Genomic DNA, 16,445 nt, shown 5'->3' on the forward strand with positions numbered 1-16,445 from the left:
GAAGTTATAGGTTCTCATGGTTCCAAATGCTGTAAATAATGCTTAAGTATTGCCTGAGCTGTAATTTCTGTTTTTATATTAATTTTATTCTCTCACAATTTTCTATATCACACTCTCTTTATAATTTACACTTCAACAAAACTAAAAATTAGATTGTTGTTGCCAAAATTAAAAACATGTCCAATCACATCAGAGGCATGCCCTCTACTAATCCACTCCGTGGCACTAACAATATCCCAAAGTGACTTTTTATTAATTTCTATACCACTATTTGATAAGTGAATCCAGAAATAAATTTCATATTTGTGTTAGATTGTGTGATAAATAATAGAAATTTTAAGTGGGCTGAATATTTTGTAATTTAAAATGTTTCTAAAAGAAAAGTAATTTTAACTGTACATTCAAAGCTAGCACATATCAATACATATCAAGTGTAACAACGAAAATACAGTAATGTCTGAAACAAAATACATTGTGTACAAAAACATATGCAGTTGTTTAAAAAACAGTTGAGATAATATTAACCTGTTCAAAAACTCAAAATTATTTTTGGTATCGACTACTCCTGTTGAGGAAAAGTAATGCTAGAGGAGGGTGTTCCTTTACAAAGTGAACAGGTAGATTCTGTCTTCCTAGATTTCTGGAATACATTTGATACCATATCACACTATCACCTAATAATCAAGATATAATAATATGGAGTACCTTCAAAAATACATGTTTGGCTTCATGAATATGTGACTAATAGGACCCAGCATATTATATTCAACAGTGAATATTCCACAGAAATGAAAGGAACATTGGATGTGTCCCAATAAAGCATATTAGGACCTCTAACATTCTCAAAACACATAGAAAATTATCACAATAGATCAGTAACACTATAAGATTGTTTACAGACTATGCTGTTGTGTTTAGGAAAGTATTGTTGCTAGACAATTGTAAGGAACTGCAGAAAGACTTGGACAAAGTTTCCACTTGGTGCAATGAATGCCAACTCTCTTTAAATGTAGATAAATGGCAGCTAATGCTTATAACAGAGAAATAGAACCTGATAGTATATGACTACATCTAATCAAGACTTTCAATGCACTATGAGCAGTATTGCAATATTCTTCAGTGTGTCATTAAAAAGGCAAAACCCATGCACTATGCACAAAAAATTCAAAATTTCAGTAATAAGGTGAGGGCAGTTTGAACATTATTAGACACTACCCCAATAAACTCTGCAAGACAAATGATAACGAACCCCTAAATGGCTGTAACAATGAGACAGATGATGCAAAATTAAAATAATTGGTTACTTGAATTCTTGTGAGCAATAGCTGACAGACATAAAAAGCACAGGCAATAAGCTTACTTCCAGAGATAATGCATACTAACCACTATACACCAGTTTTGCCAACTCATCTGTTACAGAGGTCACAAGAATCATTACATCACTAAAAAATAGTACTCTTCTGGCTGCAATAATATCTGAACTAAAGTACCAAAATCTTGCCTTATTTGGTAACATCACCCTTGAGTCAAAGAGTATTTTATAAAAGACTGAAGTACACAGTAATAACAACAACATACAGATGTGGAGATAAGCAACTGTTTTCTAATTACAGACTGATCTCACACCTTCATATGTCCTCAAAAATTTTGAGAAAGCAACTTACAGCAGAATACTGAACCAAATTTTTTAATAACAGGTCGATCTGGCTTTTGTAAAGGCTTCTTTCCTGAGAATGCAATGTATGATTTCACAAACATGTTTCTCATAGAGCCAAACAACAAAAATTACCCTGTTACGTTTTCTGTGATATTGGTAATGCTTTTGACTGTGTAGATCATAAAATTCTTCTGCAGAAACAAAAATGGTACAGCATTAAAGGTTTTCCCCTTGCATAAATGGGGTCATATGTAAGAGGCAACTGTTGGGAGGGCAGAAGTAGAGGTGGTTCTGTGTCAGGAGATAATCTTCCAATTCACTCCTTGTCAGTTTCTCTCAGAAGAAAGGTGGTGAACTGTTATCACCAGTAAGCACACTGAAAGAAGATTCAGAATTAGTTGTTTATTTCCTTATGTTACAAGCTGTGTCTTAACCAGCTGTTGACACTGGTTGTCGATGTCTATCAAGGTATTGCATCATAAGCAGCCTCAAGTCTGCTGAAAGTAGCCGATGCTGTACACCCATTCCTCATCACCTGCTGCTAGGATGGTTGCCACACATGGTGGTTTTGGCACTCACCGTATCATGATGCTGCAGCCATGAGAAGGAGGTGCATGTGTTGAATTTAACACATGCTGGTTTGGGAGCTGCTCTGTTCCATACCCCACTCTTGGTCATTCTTCATCATCTGTTGAACCATGATGAGGGTTGTCATGTAGCCATGTAATAAGATGATCCTGGCCTGCTGATTAGGTACGCCCTGTCCCACCCACTGAAGTATCACAAATGCTAGTGTCCTGAACCAGGATGAATAGGAAGAATGCCTATATCCACCCATCTCTGACAGTGGCAGACTGTGGTGTTGAACTCTGTGACTGGTGATTAAGGCAAGGTAACTATCTCTCCCCACAGCAGCTGTTATCCCTCAGTAGCATGCAGGAAATCTAAAGCAGACTTGTGCCAGATGTCACTTTACTGAAATCAGGGAATGGAGTGCAAACATAACTATGCCATCAATCGGTCTGACAAACTTATTTATTTTTATGCAGCTAAGTAGTGGATAATGTTTACCTGAATCCCTTGTCATGACAACATAGATCTCGCTATTACAAAGGTGCCAGTGGTTCTCACTCAGCCATGCTTGCTTAAAGAGTTTGTTGTACTATAAGACTGGTTTGTAAAAGCTCTTGGCATGCATTGTTGTATTAGCAGCAGCGTTTCTTTCAACATGTAATGAAGGTGATGTGATCCTGTCTAGTTGCCCTGCCTTCCACATTTCTGCTGAGATCCAATGTCTAACTCACTAGAAGTGCCACACCTGGTGGTGAAATGTTATTCTTCACACCTACCTTGTTTCAATGCTGCCATAACGTAAACAATGTAGCTTTGCTCTGGTACTTAGAAAATTTTAACTCTTTGCTGCCTTGTACAAGGTTGCCATGCAACATACCACTCTCCTCTAATAAATTTTATGGCTCCTTGAAAAGGTTTAATTCTACTGATATGAACTGCTGAAATTCATTCTGGTAATTGTAAATTTACGTTTTCAGGTAACTTTACTTTGACCATCTGGTAAGGACCTGAAACTTCTTCAAAAACGTTTTTGGCTTACCCTTCAGAATGTAAGCATTCTCAAGTAAGATTCATTGACCTATTCAATACAATGGTAAATTCCTCTTACTTAACCCCACACACTCTTGAAGTTCTAGTACTTTTGTGTTGGTCCATTTTACCTTTTTCTAGGCTTCTTTTCTTACTTTTGTTGAATCACATCAAACGGAGATGGCATCTTGTATCCATACAAAACTTTGTAAGGTGATAATCCAGTTCATGTGTGAGTTTTTGACTTGTGGGCACTCACCACAAAATCTAAAACCACATCCCGGTCTAGATGTAGATAATTCACATAATAGCTTAGCATCTTTGATATATTCCTATGAACTCTTTCCATGTGACCATTTGGGTGGAATGGACTTGCACATAATTTCTTAGCTTTCAGTAAGTGACACAACTGCTTAATGTGATCATACATGAAATTTGTCCCTTGGTCCATAATAATCTCTTGCAGTACCCCAAATTTAAGTATCTAATGATATATCATAGTGTGAGTTGCTGTGCTCACTTTCTGTTCTGGTATTGCTATCATTACTAAATACCTAGAGAAGTGTTCAATAATTGTTAATGCATACTTTTTACCTGAGTGACTCCTTGAAATGATCCCAAAACATTGGCTCCTTCCATTTTAAATAAGTAATCAGACTCAGGTATTCTTTCTAATTGTATCTTTTGATGACATAAATCCATATGTTGTGCATGTGGAATACAGTTCTTGACATACTGCTGAAAATCAGCACAATTTGTCCTCCACCAGAACTTTTCTGTTACTCTTCTAGCCATTGTCCTTTTATTTCCTTGACCAGTTAACATATGATCACATACTTGCAGTAATACTTCTGCCCACAAAGCTGCTGGAACTACACCATATGGTCCACACTTGATTGATCTACACAATATCCCATCTTGTATGACAAGCTGTGACTGTTTGCAACATACCTGATACTCACTATCATTTGCTTTTTCTCTCTTCAGACCTTTCAGATCAAATCCAGAGACTTGCAGTATTCCTACAAAGTGTACCAGCATTTGCATGTTTAACACCCAGTTTGTGGATTACATTAAATTAAAATTCACTTAGTTTCAAAGCCCATCTTGTAAGATGACTTGAAGGATCTTTTAACCCAAGTAGCCATTTTAAAGTCACATCATCAGTAATCACTTTGAACTTAAGTCCATATAGATACCATCAAAAATAAGAAATATCATATATTAGTATCAACATCTCCTTTTCAGTAGGAGAATAATTTTGCTCAGCCTTATTAAGCTGACAAGATGCATAAGCAAATGGGCATTCTTCCCCACCACTGATTTGCCCAGAACTGCTCCTAAAGCTGTACAACTTGCATCACACAACAATAAGAAATCTTCTGTTAAATATGGAAAATTCAAAACTGGATCTGATGTTAATATATCTTTTAAATTTTGAAATGCTTTCTGATACTCAAATGCCCAGCCAAACACAACATCTTTTCACAGTAATTTTTTTAGCGGTTGTGTCACTTCAGAAAACCCCTTCATGAATGTTCTGTGGTAATTTGTTAAATCCAAGGAAAGATTGTAATTGTTTAACTGTTTGAGGGACCAGAAAGCAAGGTACTGCTTATGTAAGGTACAGATCTGTCTTTACTCCCTCTTGGCTAATTATATGCCCCTCATAGTTCACTTGTGATTGTGAAAAGTGACACTTTTCTATACAAAGCATAAGTCAAGCCTTTTCAACCTGCCAAACACCATCTCCAAATGCTGAACATGCCCTTTCAGGCCTTTTTTGAATACAGTTATATCATCTAGATAGACCATGTATCTGTTTGGTTTTAAACCTCTGAGGATTCCATCTAATAAATGTTGAAACATACCTGGCATGTTTTTCAATCCAAAAAGCATCCTATAATGGTGGTAGCGACCCAAAGATGTGGTAAATCCTGTTTTATGTCTGTCGACAGTATGTACCTCAATTTGACGATGTTAACTTCTTAAATCTAGAATTGGAAAGATCATTCACTAACCTAAATTTTCCAACATTCAGCAATATTAGGGACCGGGTATACATCTGTTACTGTTTTTTCATTTATGAATCTGTAGTCACAGCAAAACCAGTATTTCTTTGTTCCATCTCATGACATTTTTAATACAATTACTATACTCACAAACCATGGATATCACCATGTTCTATTATCCTGTCTGATAACAGCTGACCCACAGATTGCTCTACTAAAGGTTGTAAATGCTTAGGTACCGAACACTGTCTCTAAACGTTGGTGAATGATTGCCTGTTAGTATTATATGCTGTATGGCTGGTGTAGCAGGTAACATTCCTTGTGGATTGCATGAATCCTTATATCATTATAACACTAATTCCATTAATGATCTATCTTTACCCTTAAGATGCTTCACTTTTCCTCACAATGCAGATTTGTTGACCATTCGCTCTAGTCTACCTTGTATCCTATAATCCTCTATATTCTTCCTCTTCCATAACCTCTAACATGGCTATCAGTAATCCCTTTGGAAGACTAACTTCATCTTCCCCAAAATTATCCAAGCTTATTGGCACCATAATCTGACCCTTAGTATTCCTTGTACGCATTATACACCTACGTACGAAACAATGTTGTTCATTTAGCTGAATAAGTATCTTTTTTGAACGAGAGGTCAGAATATGGGATTCGACAGAGAGGCTGGTAATAAATAAAGAGACAAAACTAGTGGCAGCATTCTAAAGTTTAATGAGGTATATGAGTGATTAAGTATGTGTTTTTATTTGTTTATTTATGATTGCTATGATTGCTCGATGCAGCTGTACTGGCTGCATCTGTAAACACTATGTTTATATTAATTGGCCAAAGCATTGCCAAAATATTTGCTTTTGAACCTTAATAAATTTACAATTTTTAAGAGAACAATAACTTTTATACTATTATATATTTTCGCGGTGCTTCTAGATAATTTAGCTTTACATATTTTTCTGTCCATGAGTGTCAACTCACACCTCCGTGTCACTCTTACTTCTGTTTTTATCAATTTTTCTCTGGAATATAAATTCCTCCAAGCACGAAAACATGCTCATACATGCCCCTGCCAATCGCTTGGGTTTTTCCATGGTTGCATAAATTCTAGCCGCTTGCCACGGCTCTGTAGCAACCACCAGCCACATCCTCTGCAGCAGGAAATTGCCACTCTAACCTCCCACCACAGCTTGTATGCTCACAGAGAGCAAGTACTAGGACTGTCAACTTTTAAAAATTTGTTACTTTTGAATACAAATTATTAATTGCTTAATTAATTAATTATACAGTATCATATACTATATTGCTGATATTATAAAGAAAATTGGAAACTAGTTTTTGTGTTTTGACAAGTCTCCTGTGCATTAAGTCAATGGCTTGAAACTGTATGTTAAGAGACAATAAACTTCTATTCCATTCTATTCTATTCCATTCTACTCTGGACTAAGTCTTTTGAAAATTGTGAGAAATCTTTCCCTAGAAACATTTGAATTGAATAATAAAAATTGTTATTGTTGGTATTCAATATTGCACAATCAGTACAATCCCTAGAATTGCACAATTTCAGGCCATGGTAGAGATCACTCTTCTGAGTGTGTCAGAAAAGAATATTTGTTGCCTGTTACCAGTTTGACCCAATATACAGTCATATAGGAATGTTTGTACTTCATTTCCACTGTTATCTCTTCTTGGCACCATTACTCAAGAACTATCAGCTAGTTTAATATTTCAGGTGCTCTTAGCAGAACTGTTGTTATTAACCTGGTCAGAAGCCCAAGCCTGTCCAATACTCCAGTACAGGTCCTTCTTGCCCTCAATACTGTAACAAATAATAATAGTATTCATCTATCATGTTACAGGCAGTATAAATAAAGTAAAAGTATTACAGTTTAGTGTGCAGACAGTGCTACAGGCTGCTACTGTTTTAATGAATTCAGAAGATCTTCACTCCCTTTTCTTCATGACATGTTAACTGGCCAAGCCTAAGACATGAAATATCAGTAACTTTCTGCTCATATTCTGTTACCTTTGACTTCCCCTAGCAGTATAATACTCTGAGGTCTGGCTAAATAGCTAAATCTGTTTAATACTAAAATACAGTTTATTTGTTCACAGCTCACCCTAATGTGCGTGTGTTTGTGACGCAAGGAGGACTACAGAGCATGAATGAAGCAGCATACTTTGGTGTGCCCACAGTAGGTATCCCTTTCCTTGGTGACCAGCCCCTCAATGTTGCTAAGATGGCTGCTTCAGGCATAGGCATACGTCTTGATGTCAAATATCTCACAAAGGAATCACTGCTACATGCAATCAAGACTGTTTTGGAAGAGTCTAGGTATGTATGAGGTATCTTGTATGCACTGATCACTCTAATTGTTAACAGATACTTCTCTTTCTTTCCGTGTTTTCATTCAATAGGATCATTTGCAACAACCTTTTTTCATGATTAGTTTTAAACTTTTCTCTTCATTTCATCCCCATGAGTACCATGAGCATAATCAATAATTCATCTTGTAGAGTGAAAGTATTTTTCTTATCCTCCTTTACTGCACTGCCAATCACAAGGCCAGTTCAAAGCAAGCATACTTTGTGGTCATTACTGTTTTATTCCTCTCTCTCTCTTTATTTTCTTGTAGATACTATTATTATATTTCTATTGGTTTACTTGACTTAGTGTAATGGAGGTTTCCCACTGTAAATCTTGTTTTCCATACTTTGTTGCTGCTGTTGTTATTATTATTGTAGTTGTAGTCTTCAGACAAAAGACTGGTTTGATGCAACTCTCCACGCTACTCTATCCTGTGAACGCCTCTTCATATCTGAGTAACTACTGCAACCTGCATTAATTTGAATCTTGTTATTGTATTAATCCCTTGGTTTCCCTCCATAATTCTTAACCATCACATTTCCCTCCATTGTATCTCAGGATGTATCGTATCAACTAATCACCCCTTTTAATCAAGTTGTGCCATAGATTTCTTTTTTCCATAGTTTTACTCAATACCCCCTTTCTTTAGTTACAGGTGCTTGATCTACCCATCTAGCCCTCAGCATTCTTCTGTGGCATCACATTGAAAACTTCTATTCTCTTCTTATCTGAACCACTAATGATCCACTTTTCAGTTCTGTACAGTAGTGCATTCTGATATGTTAACACATTTCTCTTTTTCAGATGTGCTTTTTTTGGAATTGGCAGTTGCCATTTCACATCCACTCTACTGTGGCAAACATCAGTGTTTTTTGTGGCCCAGACAGGAAACTCATCTATTGCTTTTAGTGTCTCATTTCCTAATCTAATTCCCTCAGTATTGCCTGATTTAATTCGACCACATTCCATTACCTTTGTTTTTATTTTATGGCGTTCATCTTATTTTTCTTTTCAAGATATTTACATTTCAAAACTATACTGAAATTTTCTTACCATCCATCATTCAATTGCCTGGTATCTTTCATATTAAGCATTTCCAAAAACTTGTTTTACTCCTTATGATGTCTATCAAAATCATTCAGCATCCACAATATTCAAAATTATGTATCTACAAGTAGGATTAAATAAGACAGGAGATTTACTTACCTGATGTAATTTATTCTCTGTTCTGAAACTGACAGAACATCAAGTTCCTTTCTACAAATGCTCCATGGGGCTTCCTCTTGTTACACATTAGATATATCATGTGTCAGAGACAGCAAAGGACCTAGAAGAGCAGTCAAATGGACTGGACAGTGTCTTGAAAGGAGGATATAAGACGAACATTAACAAAAACAAAACGAGGATAATCGACTGTAGTCGCATTAAATCAGGTGATGCTGAGGGAATTAGATTAGGAAATAGAAAACACTTAAAGTAGTAGATGAGTTTTGCTATTTGGGGAGCAAAATAACTGAGGATGGTCGAAGTAGAGAAGGTATAAAATGTAGACTGGCTGTGGCAAGGAAAGCATTTCTGAAGAAGAGAAATTTGTTAACATCGAGTATAGATTTAAATGTCAGGAAGTCCTTTCTGAAAGTATTTGTATTGAGTGTAGCCATGTATGGAAGTGAAACATGGATGATAAATAGTTTAGACGAGAAGAGAATAGAAGCTTTCAAAATGTGGTGCTACAGAAAAATGCTCAAGATTAGATGGGTAGATCATGTAACTAATGAGGAGGTACTGAATAGAATTGGAAGGAAGAGGAATTTGTGGCACAACTTTACTGTAAGAAGAGATCGGTTGGTAGGACACATTCATCAAAGGATCACCAATTTAGTATTGGAGGGAAGCTTGGAGGGTAAAAATTGCAGAGGGAGACCAGGGGATGAATACACTAAGCAGATTAAGAAGGATGTAGGTTGCAGTAGTACTCAGAGATGAAGAACCTTGCACAGGATAGAGTAGCATGGAGAGCTGCATCAAACCAGTTTCAAGACTGAAGACCATAACAACAACATCAACAACAACAACAACAACAACAGCAACAACATTTCTCTCCAGATGTGCAAGAGCCTGCTGCCTGTGGGTGACATTGACCTTTCTATCGAGGGGTGCAAAAACTGTTTCCACAAACTGATCATACCATGCTTTGATAGTCCTTACCCAAGGAAGAGCTTCATCAGAGCTTCATGATACTCCATTTTGAAGCATCTTCTTACCAGTATGCATCTCCATTGTTAGTGCAATCATGCATTGTTTCCAAATAATGAGCAAATGGCATGACATCTGGAAGCATATGATAAAAAGCTGAGAACACAATGCAAGGTCTGAAGAGCTCTGAAATAACAATCAGTCCATGGTTTCAAAATTATATACTGTTACTTATAAGTAACTAATTTAGAATAATGCTGTATATTGATGCAACAGCGAGTGTCACCATAAATAAAATCTTTTTGAGAGTAATGCTGCATCAAGCCATGAAAATGGAATAAAATAAATAGTTTTAGGGCCCTAAAGAAGACCACTGAAAGTTGATCAAATGGTTGTTTTAATTTTACTTTATTTCATTCTTATAGTATGCAGTGGTATTATACCCAAAAGGATTATATTAAACTTGACACTGGTCATGAAAGGCTGTAACTTATCTGGCCACATCTGTAAGGTAGTACTTCTAAGAAAGATGGTTAAACTGCTAACTGACCTCTCCTCTTTTGAGCATGTAATTACACCAAAATATCTTTGTTTCAAACTGGCACCCAAAAAGCAAGAATTATCCACAACTGTGCCATCCATGGATTACTGAAACAAATAATCTGTTAATTTTGCACTATTCAAGATTTTTTAACAACACAATGGAAAGCATATGAAGGTGTCATTCAGATTATGAGCAACTGAATGTGATAACAGGAGAACTAGCACTTCAGTTGACTAAGGGAAGTAGCCCAGTAGAAAGACGCTAGACTTGGGTTTAGGAGGACAGCAGTTTGAATCTCTGTATGGAAATCCCAATTTAAGTTTTACGTAAGGCTAATGTAAGAATGGTTCCTTTCAGAAGGATGCAGAAGGGACACAGTGGGTCAGAATTTTGCAGGCAATGTGATTTTCCATGAGCTATGGCATTTGTATATATCTAGTGAGTGGCAGGTCCTTAAGAGACAGGTGAAAACATATAAACATACAGCCTTGTGATACAGTCATTTTGGATCAATGATTGTCAGTAGGAGACATTGCTTCTGGTAACAAGTGCAAAACTCTCTATTGGTTGCCAATCATCTGCAGTGTAATACAAGCAACAGCCTTCTGTATGTTCCCTCCATGCTTTTCATTACTTCTCAGATGCTCTCTGAATAGAGCAATTATGTCTTAGAAGGGTTAATGGATTGCCACATGACATATGAATTGAGTCACCATGTATATGGTAATCAGAGCTGTTTCAATGTTCAGAAGACCACTGAAAGCTGGTTAAACAGTGACTCGTATGTCACTTTAGTTCACAGTGTGATGCAGCATCATACCGAAAAGTATTTTACTCACATAATTGAGCAAGCTGAGGTGCTGGTAAAAGCACTGATCTTACATCTGGTCAGCCATATTTGGGTTTCCCATAGTTTTTCTAATGCAATCTGGATGAATGTTAGGATGTTTCCTGTGAAAAGACCACAACAAGTTTCCCACATCAATCACTCTTAACAGAACATTAAACTTTAATCGTTTGCATTTATTTCTGAAATTCTCTTTGTTTTTGTCCATTACTTTAATGCTTCATTTCTAATTCAGATGTATGCTATACTCCTTTAACCAAAAACTCTGAATCTTTAAGAAATTTTCAATAAAATTTGGTGACTTCTCAGTATTTATATAGAGAAAAGGTGGCCATAACTTCATTGCTGGTTGAACTGTTTGTTAGGTAAAAGCAACAAATTTTCATTTATTTGGAAATGTATGTAACTTGTTTGCAACCATGTGCCTTGGTTACAATGAGTAAGATATTTTCAGCAGTGTTGATAAATCAGTAGCATTTAGAAAGACCAATTACTAAATTAATGTCTTAAACATAAAATTTAATGTCTTTAAATTGTACTATTGAGTAGTTTCTTAGAGGGTCATGATCAAACACTACCCATCCTCTCCTGCCTGACCAAATAGCTGTTCTTAGAATATAAGTATAGGTTTCAGTGAGGATAAGAAATATGGTGAGATATTTGTATTTAGTTCTTTGTTTCCATTAAATGAAGAGGCCAGGATACATAATTCTCAATAGCATACATGTCGGTTGACAGAACAACAAATGATGTGCTGAGTTACATGCTGGTAGACAATAAAGTCTAAGGACAAAGGAACAAGGAAGAAAGTTCTAAAGCATGTATATTACATTGTTCATACATAAGTTTACCTAGAACCACAAATAAAACAGGGACTCATTGATTATTTCATGGGTACAGGTGACAGAAACCATGAAAAATTCTATGAAAAGCATGTTACTTGCAATACCGTCTAAAAACCCATTTTGTATATCAGATCAACATCTACCAGACACAATGGCATCACAGTCCAAATTACGAAGCTTTCATTGAATCAGTACTGCCCACTGTAACAGATATCTACAACCACTTCTTAACTGCAAGCATCTTCCTGAGGACTGGAACAGGGACTAGTTACACCACTATCCATAAAGAACATTGACACAGCACCCCCTGATTATTGATCTAATTACATTCTTTTTGCACTGTCCAAGGTCTTAAAATATATAGTCTATGACTAGCTAACACATTACCTAACTATGAACACACTACCAGATGAATACCAATCAGCTTTCAGTTAGCATTGCAGCACAACATGTGCCTTAATAAAGATAAGAGATGACTTGGATCTTGCCAAGGATGCAAAAGAGGTGACTATCATGTGTTTCTTAATTTCACAAAGACTTTGACACTGTCAACTTCAACATTTTATGTGCCAAACTTAGCAGCCTAAATTGCTCACCAAGTGCAGTGCAATGATTTTGCTCATTCCTGACGTCTGACCAGCAGAGTGTCATGTCCCACTATAAAGTCACAGTGGAGGCAGGTACTGTCAGGTGTCCCCCAGGGTTTGGTATTAGGTTCTATATCCTTTTCATTGAACGTCAATGACGTTTCATCAGTTTTGCCCCAGTGCAAATACCATATGTACACTGATGATCTCTAGTTGTCTAAGTGAAAAACCAATAACCCTGAAGAAAGCTATAGAGAATCTCAATACCAACCCGTGTTTGCCATCAAAATGGGTGCAGGATATAGGGTTCAAGTTCAACTCGTCCAAAACCCAAGTGGTACAGGTTGGTAAATCTAGGCTCATTAGCCTGAAATATTGGGAATCACGACCATCTTTAACCGTAAATGCAATAAATATTAACTTCTCTCCTTCAGCAAAGAGTATAGGAGTAATAGTACACTGAAGCACCAAAGAAAGTGGTATAGGCATGTGTATTCATATACAGAGATATGTAAACAGGCAGAATACGGCACTGAGGTTGGCAATGCCTATATAAGACAACATGTGTCCAGTGTAGTTGTTAGATCACTTACCGCTGCTACAATGGCAGTTTATCAAGATTTAAGTGAGTTTGAATGTTGTTTTATAGTTGGCATATGAGCAATGGGACACAGCATCTCCAAGGTAGCAATGAAGTGGGGATTTTTCTGAACAACCATTTCATAAGTGTACTGTGAATATCAATAATCCAATAAAACATCAAATTTATGACATTGCTGGAAAAAGTTCCTGCAAGATTGGGACAATGATGACTGAAAAGAATTGTTCAATGTGACAGAAGTGCAACCCTTCTGCAAACTGCTGCAGATTTTAATGCTGGGCCATCAACAAGTGTCAGTGTGTGAACCATTCAACTAAACATAATTGAATGCTCTTTTGGAGCTGAAGGTCCACGTCTGTACCCTTAATGGCTGCATGATACAAAGCTTTACACCTTGCCTGGGCTCGTCAACACCAGCTTTGAGTTGTTGATGATTGGAACCATGTTGCCTGGTCGGACAAGTCTTGTTTCAAATTGTATTGACTGGATGGACATGTACAGGTATGGAGAAAACCTCCTGAATCCTTGGACCCCGTATGTCAGCCTTGTCAGCAGAGGACTGCTCAAGCTGGTGGAGGCTCTGTAATTTGTGGGGCATGTGCACTTGGAGTGATATGGGACTCCTGATACATCTAGATATGACTCTGACAGGTGACACATATGTAAGCATCCTGTCTGATCACCTGCATCAATTCATGTCCATTGTGCATTCCAACAGACTTGGACAATTCCAGCAGGACAATGCAACACCCCACACATCCAGAATTGCTACAGAGTGGCTCCATGAATACTCTTCAGAGTTTAAACACTTCAGCTGACCACAAAGCTTCCCTGTGTGAATATTATTGAGCATATCTGGGATGACTTACAATGTACGTTGAGAAAAGATCTCCACCCCCTCATACTCTTACGCATTTATGGACAGCCCTGCAGGATTCATGGTGTCTATTTCCTCCAGCACTACTTCAGACATTAGTTGAGTCCATGTCACATCATGTTGTGGTACTTCTGCATGCTCACATGGGCCCTACATGTTATTAGGCAGATATACCAGTTTCTTTGGCTCTTCAGTGTAGACAAAAATCTAAATTGGATCGGGCACATAACTGCAGTGTGCAAGAAGGCATCAGTGTCACTCCATGCGCTACAAAAATATAAGAAGCTCTTCCCTCTTGACCTGAAAAGAAAATTGTACAAACACTCATATTTACAATCACTGATTACAGGATGTTATCCTGCAAGACCTTCCTTAGGAAAACTCACGGCACCTGGATTATGAGTGCCTGTGTTTGTTATATCTGTGGTGTTTGACTCTTTGACCACATTTCGCCAATATATGCACAGCTATTTGGCTGTGTGCAGAGATTTCTGTACCCTCTATCTTCTCAACTGTCTTGTGCACATACACTATCCCCCGTATCTCTCCTCTTGTCTAAACAACGTGACAGAAACATGGCAGAAACACACAGTCCCATCAGAGTAAAATCCTTTCTGTCCCACTCCATCATTCCAGAACTTTCTTGAAATCCTTTTCAGTAGCAGGATTGTGACTCTGGAATAACCTTCAGCAGTATATTAGAGAACTGAATAACAACCCTAGCTTCAGAAGACAGTTAATAACATACTTACTAAGGCAACAATAATGATTACCTTGCCTCTGTATGCACTCATTACCCTTGTACATTCTTCTTTCCAGTCAGATCTTCCTCATTTCCCAGTATACTTAACTGGTGCAATCTCCTTAAATTTCCTTTCCCCAGGACTTGCTATACCAGAAAACATCTTTTTTTGTACACTTATACATTCTTTTTATATCTGCCAGTATCATTATTATTATTCTAATTATTATTATTTCTATTACTATAATTATCATCATCATCATTATCACAACCATCACCACCACCACCACCACTATTAGCGGTATCAGTAATACAAGTACTGCCATATTAACTGATCAAAGTCAGTATACTTACTTACTTTGTCGCTATAGACATTAAAATAATTTTGAAAGTATTTGTCATATTAAATCATTATTTCTTAAAGTACTATAGGTGTGAAATGCTAGTCTGATGTGACAGAGGGGTTCATGGCCCTAATCAGATCACGTTAAATATGCAAAATAAGTTAGTAAGTAACTTGGAAGCAACACTGGGTGTTAATTTTAGCTTCTTGTTACAAACCCAATAGTTGAGTTGACATAAGATGATCCCTGACAGCTAGCTGGACAGTTGTTAGCTTTCAACTGTGAAGTGCAAATGGTTGCAGATGGAAACAGTAGCCATTTATAGAAATGTGACAAAACTGAGGCATTGTCATAAAAACATTTACAAAATGGCTTTATGTGATCAATTGAGGTGGGCAAATGAAGCTGCTACACCCAGCCCACTGCAGCTCTCAGGGATCAACTTACACCAACTCAGTTATGGAGTATTGCTGCCTTTATAATTCCAATAAATAATGTGCCATATTTCAGTCTAAAGATTTGCTGATGAGTAAATAATGTTCGCTGGATTATACATACAATGTTCTTGCAAGGACAATAAAAATCTAAGCTTTTGTCCTATAAAAGTAAAACAGTTCTCCCTGTGCACAGCTACAAGGAAAACATGCAGCAGTTGTCTGTCATCTATCGTGAGCACCAAGCGCCATCACTGGATCGAGCAATATGGTGGTTGGAGTACGTGCTCCGCCACAACGGGACACGTCACATGCGCAGCCCATCACTTGACTTCAACTTCTGGCAGCTGTGGCTTATCGATGTGCTGTGTGTAATTGCTGCTATTGCATCAGTCATCTTTTTTATTTTATATGCTAGGTTACGTAAACTGGCAGCAATGATTACATCGATAAAGAAATTAAAAAGTCATTAATGTGTACACACTTAAATAAACAAGTTCCTATTTATCTACCAAATGTACCTGTATTTCCACTATTTATGTGTAATATTTGTAGTTATAAACTACATCCTGTAAAACTGTTACTTAAAAATATTATTACTGTTGTAATAAAGTATTTCATATTATTTTTTGTTCACTGTACTTTAGTATCATTCCAGTAAAAGATTACTTCACCTATCTCCAGTCATTCTTAAAACAGACTATGACATCTGGAAAGTGCACCATCAAAAGAATTGAAGCTCACTCTTCCTCACTGTCCCTCCACCCATTTTAGGCTTGC

At 37.0% G+C, this 16,445-nt stretch overlaps 1 protein-coding gene across 1 annotated transcript in view; it reads left to right on the forward strand.

Annotated features, from left to right (window-relative positions):
• Positions 1–16,183, forward strand: part of LOC126160864 (UDP-glucosyltransferase 2-like) — a 130,590-nt gene extending 114,407 nt beyond the window's left edge. Inside the window, exons 6-7 of the mRNA XM_049916938.1 lie at positions 7,396–7,615; positions 15,862–16,183. Coding sequence (XP_049772895.1) covers positions 7,396–7,615; positions 15,862–16,138 — 497 coding nt within the window. The 3' untranslated portion in view covers positions 16,139–16,183. The remainder of the gene's footprint in view (positions 1–7,395; positions 7,616–15,861) is intronic.
• Positions 16,184–16,445: the final 262 nt, after the last annotated feature.

Source organism: Schistocerca cancellata, chromosome 1 (assembly GCF_023864275.1).
Source record: "Schistocerca cancellata isolate TAMUIC-IGC-003103 chromosome 1, iqSchCanc2.1, whole genome shotgun sequence".
Taxonomy (NCBI): Eukaryota; Metazoa; Arthropoda; class Insecta; order Orthoptera; family Acrididae; genus Schistocerca; species Schistocerca cancellata.